The 14440-nt window shown below is 46.8% G+C and overlaps 1 protein-coding gene across 7 annotated transcripts in view; it reads left to right on the top strand.

Moving 5' to 3' along the window:
• Window positions 1–14434, top strand: part of DZANK1 (double zinc ribbon and ankyrin repeat domains 1) — a 52088-nt gene extending 37654 nt beyond the window's left edge. For 4 of the 7 annotated variants that reach the window (XM_070381125.1, XM_070381124.1, XM_070381129.1 and 1 more), the window contains 5 exons: window positions 2196–2276; window positions 2947–3074; window positions 12810–12860; window positions 13448–13522; window positions 13943–14434. In XM_070381125.1, the coding sequence (XP_070237226.1) occupies window positions 2196–2276; window positions 2947–3074; window positions 12810–12860; window positions 13448–13522; window positions 13943–14066 (459 nt within the window). In that variant the 3' untranslated portion in view covers window positions 14067–14434. Of the gene's footprint in view, window positions 1–2195; window positions 2277–2946; window positions 3075–12809; window positions 12879–13447; window positions 13523–13942 lie in introns of all 7 variants that reach the window. The other 3 variants (XR_011466473.1, XM_070381127.1, XM_070381128.1) reach the window with 3 other exon arrangements.
• The last annotated feature ends 6 nt before the right edge of the window (window positions 14435–14440 follow it).

Here is a 14440-nt window from a genome sequence, read left to right as displayed (position 1 = left end):
CAGCTGTTTGAGTATAGTTTTTCACAAATATGGGCCCTGAATAGTTTTAAGGGGAGCTTTGGAGAGAGAAAGAGACACGGGTGCCCTTGCTCACCCACCATCCTGCCCTTTGGCTGGACGTCTTTGGCTGTGGCAAGGGGAACAGAGGTGCTTAGCCATGAGCCCAGAGCCAGGGTCCCCGCCTAAGATGCAGGTAAATACAGACAGCGTCGGTTCTTCCTCCATCCTCAGTCACATCAAGCCCCGGGCCTCTCAGGCTCACACTCCAGCACCCAGCCTGCAGCAGGGTTCTCCGCAGGCAGGTGCTCACATTCAGGCTGATTTCAAACACCTTAAAAAGCATAAGTTCACATGGTAAAGAATCTGCCTGCAATGTAGGAGACCCGGTTCAATCCCTAGGCGATCCCCTGGAGAAGGAAATGGCAACACACTCCAGTATTCTTACCTGGGGAATCCCACGGACAGAGAAGCCTGGCGGGCTACAGCCAGACCCACCTGAGCAACGGACACTACATAAACCATGCAGAGTCAACATCAGGGTTCACCTGGTTGCTTTTCCTAGAAACACTGATGATAAAACTAGTGTGGGGTTTCTGGGGTTTTTTTGTGAGGTTTCTCATTGCATCCCTGTCCTTAGTAGCACAAACGAGTGTCTGTGTGGAGTCCTTCCCCCAGGCAAGACATCAGAGACCGGCCAGGCTTACTTTAGATGTGTTTACTTGTGCTGCTGGCCATTGAGGATCCTACATACCACACATGCATTCCTCCTACACACCACATACACACCACACACACACGCCTGCATATGCACGCACGCACACACATACACACCCCTACATGCCGGAGTCCAGCTCCAGCAGCCAGGGATTCAACTTGAAGAGGTGAACAGTGTCAGCGAATGAGACAGCCTCTCAGTTTTCTTGGACTGCCTGTTTATTTCAAGTTTAAGATTCTCTTTTATACTTTTACAAAAACATTAGGTCAGAGGTTTGATATTTTCAGTTCCCATTGACCCAGATTTATTTTCTCCATAAATCGTTGTTGCTCTTCAAACAGAGTTCCTGCTTCAGTGATTCTCTGAATCAGCCGTATCATCTATTATCTACCTCCTCTAATGTGTTCTATAGTTGTGATTACATTGTAACTCATGCTACATTCCTGTTTACTACTTATCTTCCTAAATCCTGTTTGCCCCTAACATCCTGAGCTCACTATATCTTAAAAAAGCTTCTAGCTATGCTGCTGCTGCTGCTAAGTCGCTTTAGTCGTGTCCAACTCTGTGTGACCCCATAGACAGCAGCCCATCAGGCTCCGCCGTCCCTGGCATTCTCCAGGCAAGAATACTGGAGTGGGTTGCCATTTCCTTCTCCAATGCATGAAAGTGAAAAGTGAAAGTGAAGTCGCTCAGCCGTATCCAACTCCTAGTGACCCCATGGACTGCAGCCTAGCAGGCTCCTCTGTCCATGGGATTTTCCAGGCAAGAGTACTGGAGTGGGGTGCCGTTGCCTTCTCCGTTCTAGCTATAGTGTATCTAAAAATTCCTAACTTCTATAAGCTATAGTAAAATATGCTAACTTTACAACATTCCTTAAATCTTTAACTTCTAACTGTTTTAATTATTTCTAAGCCCTAAATTCAGTAAACTCCTTTTCCATAAACATTCTCCTCACAAATAGGCTTCAGATAGCAATCCCTCACATGGCCTCAAGCTGCGGCCTATGTGCTCATCCTGGAACACTCCTTTGTAAAAGGCCTTGAACAAATGTCAATGATTAACTTTATGAATTATTTTATGAGCACAGCTGCAGACGTTTTTGTGCCTTCTCATGTTGCTCTCAAGAACAATAAGCACCTTAATATTCCTTTTCAGTCAACTCAGCTGAGGAGAGGAAAAGACAAGTCAGAATTACAAGGCCTAACTACTTAATCCTGGGTCTGTGCCTGCGGAATGAGGAGAGGGGGCCAGGGGCCGTGCCTCCATTTTGTCAGTAATGCCTAACGCGGCTCCCAACACCTACACATATGCATCACACACACGTACGCACACACACACATGCTCACGCTTACCTGTCTTAGAGGCCCAGAATGTAACCCAGAGAGGAGACATTTGACCTGAGGGTTGAGCTGGCCCAGTGGGACTTGCCAGTAAAAATATTCTGCGGCCGCACAAATGACCAGCTTGTGTGCTCCTGCAGCCTGAAGACAGGCTTCTGCTGAAGGAGGTCGGACCCGCAGGGGAGGGAAGAGCATCTGTGATGGAGCAGCTGCTGGATGAGGTGAGGACAGCCGGCCTTCCGCCCCATCTCGGGCACACTCACAGAGCCGATTAATCAGAAACTGTCCAGGCAGCGGGCCCAGTGCTAGTCAAAACCTGCACAGTAGGGACTTCCCCGGTGGTCCAGTGGTTAAGACTTTGGGTTCCAGTGCAGGGGGTGCAGGTTCCATCCCTGGTGGGGGAGCTAAGATCCCACGTGCCTGTGACCCAAAATCCAAGAAATAAAACAGAAGCAATATTGTAATGAATTCAATAAAGTCTTTAAAAAAATGATCCACATTAAAAAAAAAAACACACTTCACACTGTTACCTGTTGCTAATTTTTATAGCAAAAAAAATAGGCAGAAAAGTGCAAAGGAACCCAAATAACTTGCAGGCCGGGGGATAGAACCCATGGTCTGTGACTCTGTGGGAGCTTCCTGTCTCCTGAAGAAGCAGAGTGGTCCCTCTGGGGGCCTCCTACTGGGTTGGGGGTGGTGGGGGACAGGAACTCAAGTCCATCACCCATGTGATGCGACAGCTCTGTCTTCAGAGCTGGTCCTGGGCTTCCTGCTTCTCCTCTCTCCTGAATTAAGCAGTTTACTTCTGCCAGGGACTTGCTACTAGGAGGGCAAGCGGGTGCCACGGAACACAGGCTCTTGTGTGAGTTTGTCCCTTTCCCCATGCGGCAGGGAGCCGACCCCAACTGCAGTGACAACCAGGACCGGCCTGTCCTGAGCCTGGCGGCCATGAACCAACACCACGAAGCCATCCCGGTTCTCGTGCAGAGAGGAGCAGACGTGGACCAGCAGTGGGGCCCGTAAGTGAGCCGCGAAGAGGGGAGAGCGCTGGGTGAGGTCACAGCCAGCCGGGGCCTGGTGGGGCTCCACTGTCAGTCTACACGCCCACCCCATTCAACCTGAATCACTTAAGGACCATTTCAACCCATTCTGGCCTGAATGAGAGACTTGACTGTTGTCTGTTTTCCCAACTAGGTAAAACAAAGGTTTTTAAACAGATCATTGGATCATCTTTTGATGGCTTTTATAAATGATGATCCAGTTTGTTAGCTCATAAATTTATTTATATCTGTGGAGCCACAAATCCTTAGTCCTTAGGTGCTAAGCCCTGCTTTCGTCATGATCTGAAATGGTAAGAGTGTTCCCCATGGAAATGTACCCGTGAAGTTACTGCAGAAAGAAAACCTTGTCCTGGCATCTCCAGATACTAGCAGCACTGGAAGGAAGCTGAGTTGACCACCATATCTCCTGGTGCCTCGGTGTCCCCAGCCAAGAAGCAGGACAAAGAGACACTCGGAGACATGGGATGGTTACTTACCTGCCTCTCGAGCCACCTGGCCTGGTGACTCTTTTGTTGACTTGCGAATCACTTTGGAAACTGGGGTGGATGGTGTTTTGAGTCCAGGGCCTTGCTGTTAACAGCTCATATCCCACTGCCTTGATCACAGGTCAGCCACTCAGCCTCCCTCACTATTGCTGAGACCAGGTGGTTTCCCTCTATGAACTGTGCCTCTGAGGATGGCAAGGAGCACAGGGGATGAAAATTCAATAGTTTCACTTCTGCCTTCCTCTGTTTCAAAGTGTCCTCTAGCATTTTTATTCAAAATCCCTTTATTTTTCTATGTGTGTTTTCAAAGGTTTCTGCCCAGTAGGACCCCATGTCAGTAGACAGGACCCCTTTTTAGTTTCACTTTATAGCAGAATGTCTGGGATGTGGGTGAATGCATTTGATGCCTGGAATTTACTTTCTCAGGTTTTCTTACTGCTCTCATGCATCATATCTTGTAAGTTTCGTCATTTACCTACACTTACATTATCATTATTAATAGAAATAATGCCACCGTGGTTTGTGTTAAGGTATACTTTATATTTGTATAATTCCGACAAGGACTTTTTTTGGGGGTTGCAGTGAGTCTTTGTTGCTGTGCAGGCTTTCTGTAGTTCTGGCGAGTGGGAGTTACTCTTCATGGCGGTGTGTGGGCTCATCACGTGGCGGCCTCTCTTGTTGGGGAGCACAGGCTCTAGGCACGGGAGCTCAGTAGTTGTGGCACACGGCTTAGTTGCCCCGCGGCATGTGGGATCTTCCCGGACCAGGAATCCAGCCTGTGTCTCCTACATTGGCAGGCAGATTCTTCTCCACTGTATCACCATAGTAGTCCAAGACAAGGATTTTTAAATTGCGTCTAAGAATAATATTTTTGGTTTGAGAGATTTACAAAAATCTCTCAAGCATGTTTTGAATCAGTGCTTAAGTGTGATGAATCCTGGCTTTATGAAGATCAGCTAAGAGGATAAAACTTCTCTGGACATGGAACAGATGACCTGTTTCTCTTTGGTGTCCTCAGTTCCCATTCTTGCTTTATTGTCATTCTGTAAACTGACATCTTACCCATGGGTGATCTCCTTGCGTTTCTACTAAGTCTAGCTCGTGGCGTATGGTCTGGCTGAGCGTGTGTAACAGTACTTTTTCACATCCCCCTGTGTTGTCTTGGTTACTGTTAACAGTTTATGGGTCATGTAGGATGGGGTTCAGAAAGCAGATTTTTCCACCGAGAGCCAATTCTGCTAAGACTGGTTAGTATTTGCTAGTTTGAAATGTTTGGGCCTGAGTCCTCCCGGCTTCCGTCTCTCAGCTAGATCCAGGACATAAGCTCAAGGCTCCGCTGAGATCTTTAGGCACAAGCCCCTCAGAGATCTGACTTTCTTAGAGAAGAGGCCCTTTGCAAACAAGGACTCACATGCTCTTTCCCACCCCAAGCTGGTGAAGCTGATGGAGAGAGGTCACCCAGGGTAGTCTCTACAGAAGTAACCCCTGTTAAGCACCCTGGCAGGCAGTAGAAAGCCCCTTCCTAGGATTTCTGGCTCCCCGGTTTGTGTCTTTCTTACCAGAATAAACTTATACTCAGCAGAATGGGGATCTTGTTCAGTCGCTTAGTCGTTCAGTCGTGTCCAACTTTTTGCGACCCCATGGACTGCAGCACACCAGGCTTCCCTGTCCTTCACCATTTCCTGGAGAGAAAGTGGATGGCCAAGGAGTAATACACATCCTCCACCAAAGCTGATACCTCTTACCAGCAAACTTTAAAAGCACAACTGGAAGGCCTCACGAGGAGAGGGACATGGAGACGCGGTTTGCTTTTGGGCGGCAGCTGGGCTTCTTCACAGTTTCAAACTGTGAACAGTTTCAAACTTCGCGCCTCTGAGCTCTGCCCCAGGAGGCAGGTGAGGCAAATGCAGCTATCAGTGTACTTAGAGGTTCACTGTGGAGATGTATTGTTAGATAATTCAGGATTTACGCACAGAGAGTGTACCTTGATTCACCGAGATACCTAGATCGGGGTAAACAGTTTGCATTGCTGTACATTGGTAGAAAAGTGTCTTTATGATACAAATTTACAGAGTACCATGGTGTACTTGCTGTGCAAAACCGTGTTCTGGAAGGTCTGATATGACGACGACTAGATACTCAGAGGAACAAACTCACAGCTTGATGTTCTGACATGAGGGTGTGTTCCATCTCATGCCCTTGCTGTGTTGGAGTCAGTCTGAGGAGCAGAGTATACAATGAAGATTTATCATTTTCCCAAATGGACTGTGGTTACGCAGGAAGTATCAATTACTAATCTGGAAGATGTAGCCATCAGCAACCCGGCCCCCCTCACCCCCACACCACCTTCATTCAATAAACTGAACACCCTCTGCTCTCAGTCTGGGGAGAACTCTGAAGGCAGGAGGTCAGGAGTCTACTTGGAAGATGCTCTGACCCTGTGACTAAATAAGTTCAAATGGGAAATGTGTGATGAAGCCCCCAGAACCCAAGGGTGTGAAGTGACAGGTAAACCTTCTACCACCAGGGAGGCGGGAAGGATGAAGGACGAGGAGGCTGGTGTTACCGAGACCTCCGTGGTCAGGCTCCCAGCATGCTGTACACCCCTCACCCTGAATTTGTACCTGGGTGGTCTCAGCTCCCCAAGAGAGGAACAAGCACTGTGTCACATGTGACCTGGTGGCCCTGGCACCTTTAAGGGCACCAGGAGCCACCCACACGTGTGCGGAGTAGACAAAGAATTCAAGTGTCTTAGAGCCCAGGAGATGTGACCTGAAAGACCTCATGAGAAACGTACACTTTGAAGGTGACCCCTGGGAATTTTGCTAATGGTTGGGGTGACAGAACAGTTTGGAGGCAGGAGAGAGCAAAATGTGGAGAAAACGAGCGTATTCTTCTCATCTGTCAAATGGGGGTGATTGTGCTCAAGTCATAGAGTTAGTGGAAGATGAAATGAGTGTTTTGAGGTGCCCGTGAGGAGCCTAATGATTGGACTCTAGTGGTAGCAGTCATGATGCTGTGGTAATGAAAAGGTGGGTTGTCAGGATTTGAGTGGAAAGTGTCAACTGCTCAATGATGGTCAGTGCATAAGACGGGGATGAGAAGGGCCAGGGAGAATAGCCCAAAAAGGTATTAGGACTGGGTTTAAGTTCTGAATTCTTCTGTTGCTGTTAAGAGATGTTGCCAAGCCCTCCCAGCTCCACATTTTCACATTAAGAAAAGGGGATGTGTATTTTATTAATGCCCCAAGCTCTAAGAAGATGAACTTCATAAGTGCTTCTTATACTGTAACATGTGTATGAATCACCCAAGGACCTTGTTAAAATGCACATTCTGTAGATCTGGGTGCAGCCAGGGATGAGATCCTGCATGTCTAACAAGCTTTCAGGAGAGGCCAGTGGTCCAGGTGCCACCATTTGAGTAGCAGGGATCAAAGCCCATTCTTACAAACACCGAGATGTTAAGAGACGGCCCAGCGTGGCCCTCAGTAAGGAGATGGCCTCACGGTGCTGTTCGACATGGGATTTTCCCCATGCCTCACAGGTCAGTGATGTTGATCTGCTCAAACAAATAATAATATCACCACCACCACCAACAGCAATATGAAGGCTGATCCCCAAATCTTAGTTGCCAGGAGCTACTGTATGCCTCAACCCAAAGGCAGATCTTTGGAAAGCCATGGGAATTCAGATGTAAGGCACACAGCCATTCTCACTTCCTGCCTCTGGAGAAAGATGAAGAGGAACTAGCCAATCACACCACCGATTTACCTGGGACCAGGGTCCTTGGCGGAGAAGGCAGTGGCACCCCACTCCAGTACTCTTGCCTGGGAAATCCCATGGACGGAGGAGCCTGGTGGGCTGCAGTCCACGGGGTCGCTAAGAGTCGGACACGACTAAGCGACTTCACTTTCACTTTTCATTTTCATGCATTGGAGAAGGAAATGGCAACCCACTCCAGTGTTCTTGCCTGGAGACTCCCAGGGATGGGGGAGCCTGGTGGGCTGCCGTCTATGGGATCGCACAGAGTCGGATACGACTGACGAGACTTAGCAGCAGTAGCAGCAGGGTCCTTGGCCAGGTAAGCTGGCGGAATGGAACATACATGAATGCTAAGATCTAAAATTAGATGAGACCTGAAACCACTGGGGTGGCTTGGTACTGAGAGTTCTGCTGCAGCAAAAACCAGTTGAAAGTGCTAAGTTTCTCACTTTCTGGAAAATGCAAAGTCATCACCTGGACAGTTCTGACTCTGGAGCCAGAATCAGGCAGGGGCTTCCCCATACCCACCGTTGGAGGCAGAGATTCATAGACATGTTTACCTGCAATTCTTGCAAGTCATGTGGGTCTAGGAGGCAACACTCCTTCCCCAAGTTTGTCTGTCTGTTCATTCTCTTCATTGGTGTATTCATTTCACTAGTGGTTTCTGAGCACCTACTGTGTGCTGGTCAGCATTCTAGGCAGTGGACATACAGCAGTGATGGAGACAGACCCCGCCCTCATGGAGCTCAGAGTGTAGTGGAGGAGACAGACAGTAAACAAGTAAGCAGATGAATGAATCATTGCAGAGAATGCTAAGTGCTGCAAGGAAAATAAAGCCAGGTAAGAGAGTTGAGCATGGTGTGGTCAGGAGAGGCACCCCCAGGACCAGAGCAGAGGCTCCTAGAGTTAGTCTGGGACAGGCTTGCTTAGGTACAGAGCGGCATGGGAGGTTGGTTTAACAGTTTCATCATTTCTGGACCTGTCCTAGTGACACTGTCTTATTTATGACTGGGCTGGCAGAAAGATTTCTTAAACTGTGTATGATTGCTGAAAACAATTCATACACACCAAGTAACTTTTCAATTGTATCAGAATAAGATGTGGACCTGACTGAAGAAAACCACATCCTGTGAAAGAGCTTGGCAGGCCTCGGCTACCTTTACCTCTTCATCTGCAGTTCTGTCTTCAAGGACAACTAATGTAAATATTTTAAAGTTCTCCTGGGAGTCAGCTATATCTCTGTCACTAAACAGTATACTTAAACTGGTCCTTCCTGATCTAGCATGCTCAGATAGCATCTGTTGACTCCTGCTGTGATAAATGGTGATTACACTTACTGACCCCACCATCACGTTTTGATCATTCTGTTACTGTTTTTGGTTCTTTACTAATTACTGTGAAAATAACAGTGATAGTCCTCAACTCCTCTACATTGATTATCATCTTTCAGTGATATCACTTGACTGACCCGTGTGTACTGAGAAGTGTGTACAAGTACGTTCAGTTCAGTTCAGTTCAATCGCTCAGTCATGTCTGACTCTTTGCAACCCCATAAATTGCAGCACGCCAGGCCTCCCTGTCCCTCACCAACTCCTGGAGTTCACTCAAACTCATGTCCATCAAGTCGGTGATGCCATCCAGCCATCTCATCCTCTGTCGTCCCCTTCTCCTCCTGCCCCCAATCCCTCCCAGCATCAGGGTCTTTTCCAATGAGTCAGCTCTTCACATGAGGTGGCCAAAGTACTGGAGTTTCAGCTTTAGCATCATTCCTTCCAAAGAACACCGAGGACTGATCTCCTTTACAATGGACTGGTTCAAAAGCATCAATTCTTTGGCACTCGGCTTTCTTCACAGTCCAACTCTCACATCCACACGTGACCACTGGAAAAACCATAGCCTTGACTAGACGGACCTTTGTTGCAAAAGTAATGTCTCTGCTTTTCAATATGTTATCTAGGTTGGTCATAACTGTCCTTCCAAGGAGTAAGCGTCTTTTAATTTCATGGCTGCAGTCACCATCTGCAGTGATTTTGGAGCCCCCAGAAATAAACTCTGACACTGTTTCCACTGTTTCCCCATCTATTTCCCATGAAGTGATGGGACCAGATGCCATGATCTTCATTTTCTGAATGTTGAGCTTTAAGCCAACTTTTTCACTCTCCTCTTTCACTTTGATCAAGAGGCTTTTGATGAAAGCCTCCTCTTCACTTTCTGCCAAGTATGTATTAGTGCTCTGTATCTTCACTTCTGTCCTTCCTTCCCCTTCCTTCCCACAACTTCTGTTAGTCAATAATTACACAGCACGAATCACAGTTATGTTTATTTGTGTTAACATAACTAAGATGTTCATTCTTCATCCATAGGTTGATTCCAATGGTTGAAAAGTATGGAGAGTAATTGCATTATAATAGCTACATAAATATCATTCATTGCTATATTCTGATTACATTTTATTGTTTGTTGGTTCAAGAAAACAACAACATTTACGCCAGTGAAATAAAATTTCCTCACCAGAAATGTCAAATGGATTCTCCTTACACACCATAAATTATTGAAAATCAGGCCACATTTTTTTTTTTTCACAATCCATGACTAAGTTGTTCATGTTTTATGTATCTTTGATTCCTCTGGACTTTCTGATTGCCTTTGTTTTTTTCTAATTTGAAAGAGAACACACATTTACCACATCTGTAATCTTACCTTGTTCCTTACATTTTCAGTGCTTTTCCTCTTAGAGGCTTTCTTCTTAGAGTATACTTATTAGTCAGATTTTGTGTGGCAGCTCTCTGGCCTTGCAGAACAGTGGTCATCATGGCATTTCTTTTCACTGGAATCCACCTATAGTTACTCTTCACTCTTCCTTATTTCTTGGTTTTGACCCTTGTCAGGCTGGAGTGTGGGCTTAGGTAACCTCTTCAGAAAGGGTATGTAGAAAAAACTTTTGAGTCCTTGAATGTCAAGAATGACTTTCTTTTGTCTTCACTCTTGATTAATATCTTGATATTAATTTCTGTATTCAAAATTATTTTTCCTCAAGTCTTAGTAAGCCTTGTTCTGATTATTTCTAGCATCCAGCATAGCCCATGCAAATGCTACAGCGAATTCTTCCTTATTGTGACCTGTTTGTTCCTCCTGGAAGCATTTACCACTGATGTTCTGAGATTTCATATGGGTATTTTTTTGATGTACTGTTGTTCATTCATCCAGGTGGCCCTTTCAGTCTGAAAAGTCATGTGTCTTTTCAGGGGAAGTTTCTTCTATTTTTTTTAATCTCTCTTTCTAAAATTCTTATGAGTTAATGGTGGGCCTCTTGAATTGACCCCCTCTATCTGTCTTTTTAAATTTATTTCCCCATATTTTTCATCTCCCTTTTTCTCTCTGTTTAAAGAGGTTTTCTTGGCTCTCTTGCTAACTACTCTTTATTTCAACAGTCAGCTTTTTTACTTTCTCAATTCAGTTCAGTTCAGTTGCTCAGTTGTGTCCAATTCTTTGTGACCCCATGGACTGCAGCACCCCAGGCTTCCCAGTCCATCACCAACTCACGGAACTTGCTCAAACTCATGTCCATCCAGTCAGTGATGCCATCCAATCATCTCATCCTCTGGCATCCCTGTCTTCTCCTGCCTTCAATCTTTCCCAGCATCACAGTCTTTTCTAATAAGTCAGTTCTTCGTATCAGGTGGCCAACGTATTGGGGTTTCAGCTTCAGCATCAGTCCTTCTAATGAATATTTAGGACTCATTTCCTTTAGGATTGATTGGGTGGCTCTCCATGCAGTCCAAGGGACTCTTAAGAGTCTTCTCCAGCACCATAGTTCAAAAGAATCAATTCTTTGGCGGTCAGCTTTCTTTATGGTCCAACTCTTACATGCATACATGATTACTGGAAAAACCATAACTTTGACTAGATGAACCTATGTTGGCAAAGTAATGTCTCTGCTTTTTAATATGCTGTCTAGGTTGGTCATAGCTTTTCTTCCAAGGAGCAAGCGTCTTTTAATTTCACGGCTGCAGTCACCATCTGCAGTGCATTTTGGAGCCCAAGAAAATAAAATCTGTCACTGTTTCCATTGTTTCCCATCTATTTGCCATGAAGTGATGGGACCAGATGCCATGATCTTTGTGTTCTGAATGTTGAGTTTTAATATTTTCACTTTTTAACTTTTTCATTCTCCTCTTTCACTTTCATCAGGAGGCTCTTTAGTTCTTTGTTTTCTGCCATAAGGGTGGTGTCATCTGCATATCTGAGGTTACTGATACTTCTCCCGGCAATCTCGATTCCAGCTTGTGCTTCATCCAGCCCAGCGTTTCTCATATACCCTGCATATAAGTTAAATAAGCAGGGTGACAGTATACAACTCTGACATACTCCTTTCCCTATTTGGAACCAGTCTGTTGTTCCAGGAGAAGGCAATGGCAACCCACTGCAGTACTCTTGCCTAGAAAATCCCATGGATGGAGGAGCCTAATGGGCTGCAGTCCATTTTGTCGCTAAGAGTCAGACACGACTGAGCGACTTCACGTTCACTTTTCATTTTCACGCATTGGAGAGGGAAATGGCAACCCACTCCAATGTTCTTGCCTGGAGAATCCCAGGGGTGGGGGATCCTGGTGGGCTGCCGTCTGTGGGGTCGCACAGAGTTGGACATGACTGAAGTGATTTAGCAGCAGCAGCAGCAGCTGTTGTTCCATGTCCAGTTCCAACTGTTGCTTCTTGACCTGCATACAGATTTCTCAGGAGGCAGGTAAGGTGGTCTGGTATTCCCATCTCTTTAAGAATTTTCCACAGTTTGTTGTGATCCACACAGTCAAAGGCTTTGGCATAGTCAATAGAGCAGAAGTAGATGTTTTTCTGGAGCTTGCTTGCTTTTTCTATGATCCAACGGGTGTTGGCAATTTGATCTCTGGTTCCTCTGCCTTTTCTAAATCCAACTTGAACATCTGGAAGTTTACTTTCTAAGAGTGCCTTTTGGTTCTGATTGCTTCTTCTTCAAAGCCTCTGTTTTTGTTTTATGTTGTCTTCAGTCATTTTAAACTTTTTATGTTTGTGTGTCTCGGTTTTTTTCTCTTTGATGCTGCCAGTTTTTCTCAGATGTGCACAATCCTTTATCATCCATTCAGGATTTGCGAATGGGAAATGGGCTAGGTGGGTGGGAATTCTGTGTATATAGCAGGAGCTTATCAAATGACAGGGGGCTTTGCGAGTCAGTGAAGCTATTCTCAGGCTGGGACAAGTGGAAGGCTTCCCTCTGGGCATGGGAGTTGCTGACCTGGTTCTCACCATGTATCATCTTCAGAAAAGAGGCCACCAAACTTTTTCTCCACTGGGATACGTTTATGGCTGCCGATACATCTGCACATGCAGGGGACGGGGTGGTGGTGTTGAGGGAAGGACCAGGGGCCAGGAGAATGCAGACCTTCAGCTGCTCATCTCATTTCTGTCTCCAGCCATGACTCCCACCTTCCATCACTCCTGCCACCTCTGATCAGGAGCCTTTCGTGAGTTCTGGAATGCAGGTACCACCCCTTCCTCCACTGTGACAGCCACTGCTCCCTCACTGGGCCAAGCTGACCAGGCAACGTGGAGAGAGAGTCTGGCACATAGCAAAATATGCTGTCTGACCTCTCAGGCCTGCCCTCAGGGCCCTAAGGCTGGTGTTTGTTTTCATATCACACAAGCCACACTCACTGAAGCCAAGGTCATTGTCCCCACACAAGAATAGGAGCCTCAGCCCTGAAAGGTTATTGTCATAGGACAGTCACCAGGATTCAAACCAAGGGTAAGACCATGTCCCACACATTCCATGAACTCTTGCAGGAAACATACTAACATAGTGTGTATTTGTATAAATTGACTACAAACCAGATCCTTGTGGGATTCCTCACTTTAAAACTTTCTCTCTGATATCAAAGCTTACCCTGCTAATCTTCCAAGGAAAGGAGCAGAAAGGGGAGAGTCAAGAGATTTTCCTGGGTTAGTTAAGTAGGTCATGGTGAAACCAAGGCCCCGTTGTGCCTGCTCCCTCTCCAGTCTCTCGAGGATTCTAACCAAGGATTTAGCCAGGGATTTTTTCCCACCCAAACAGGCTCCAAAATACAGCTCTTCATGAAGCAACTCTGCTTGGCTGGGCAGGAAGGGAGTGCATCGCTGCCTTACTGGGGTATGTTCCTTGGCCTCTGGGGGACACTCCAACTGCCACAGTGATCCCCCTGTTGGTCTGTGAGGATTTCAGGGGGTCCTGGTGCCCAAACAGCTGACCCAGTGAATGGGGGCCACCATCCCACCACGGCTCCCAAGGCACTAAGGGCTTTTCAAAGCACAATGAAAATGCTGCCCCCTTGAATCCACCTGGTTGTGGGTGTGGAGGCTATGGGAACTCTCTGTCAGGACTGGCATTGGACGTGTGAGATCGCAGAGCCTGTCAGAAGGGCTCAGGGTAGAGCCGCCTTTGAGGGCTGGGTCGTGGTGGCCTCTCGGGGAAGTTTGGGACGGGGGCCCGGGAGCCCCAGCAGCAGGGAGGAGTCAGGCCCTGAGGCTCAGGGACTGGAATCCGTCAGCTCACCCCCATTTTCCTTCGCAGATGCAACGCCAGCATCCAGAAGAAGAACACGAGAGGCCAGACGGCATACGACCTGGCCCTGGAAAGTGGGGATGAGCCCGTCACCTCGCTCTTTGCTGCTAAGCTTGGCCTGGATGAACGCTAATCCTGAAAGCCCCACGGGCATCATTCAGAGAAGTCACCCAGCTCCGGCTGTGCTGTGTTCGCTTCCTTCCAAATGCATATTCGAGGTTTGGAAATCGAGCTTGAGAGCCACTCATAAGATTTTAAAAACTATGTGACAGTGTAAGCCACCCATGCCCTCACTCCCTGAGTATTTCCCCAAACGCCCTGGATCCTGATGAACGTAGTGTACACTAGTGGTGTGTTGCTGCTTGTCTTTGCATTTGCTCTTGAATCTTAATTTATTTCTCAGTACACAGTAATTGCATACTGTTGTTGTTCCGTCTTTAAGTCGTGTCCAACTCTTTGTGACCCAGTGGACTGTAGCATGCCTGGTTCCTCCGTCCTTCACTCTCT

Source organism: Bos mutus, chromosome 13 (genome assembly GCF_027580195.1).
Source record: "Bos mutus isolate GX-2022 chromosome 13, NWIPB_WYAK_1.1, whole genome shotgun sequence".
NCBI classification, from domain to species: Eukaryota; Metazoa; Chordata; class Mammalia; order Artiodactyla; family Bovidae; genus Bos; species Bos mutus.
Note: the sequence above shows the minus strand (reverse complement) of the source record. Positions and strands in the feature narration are given on the sequence as shown.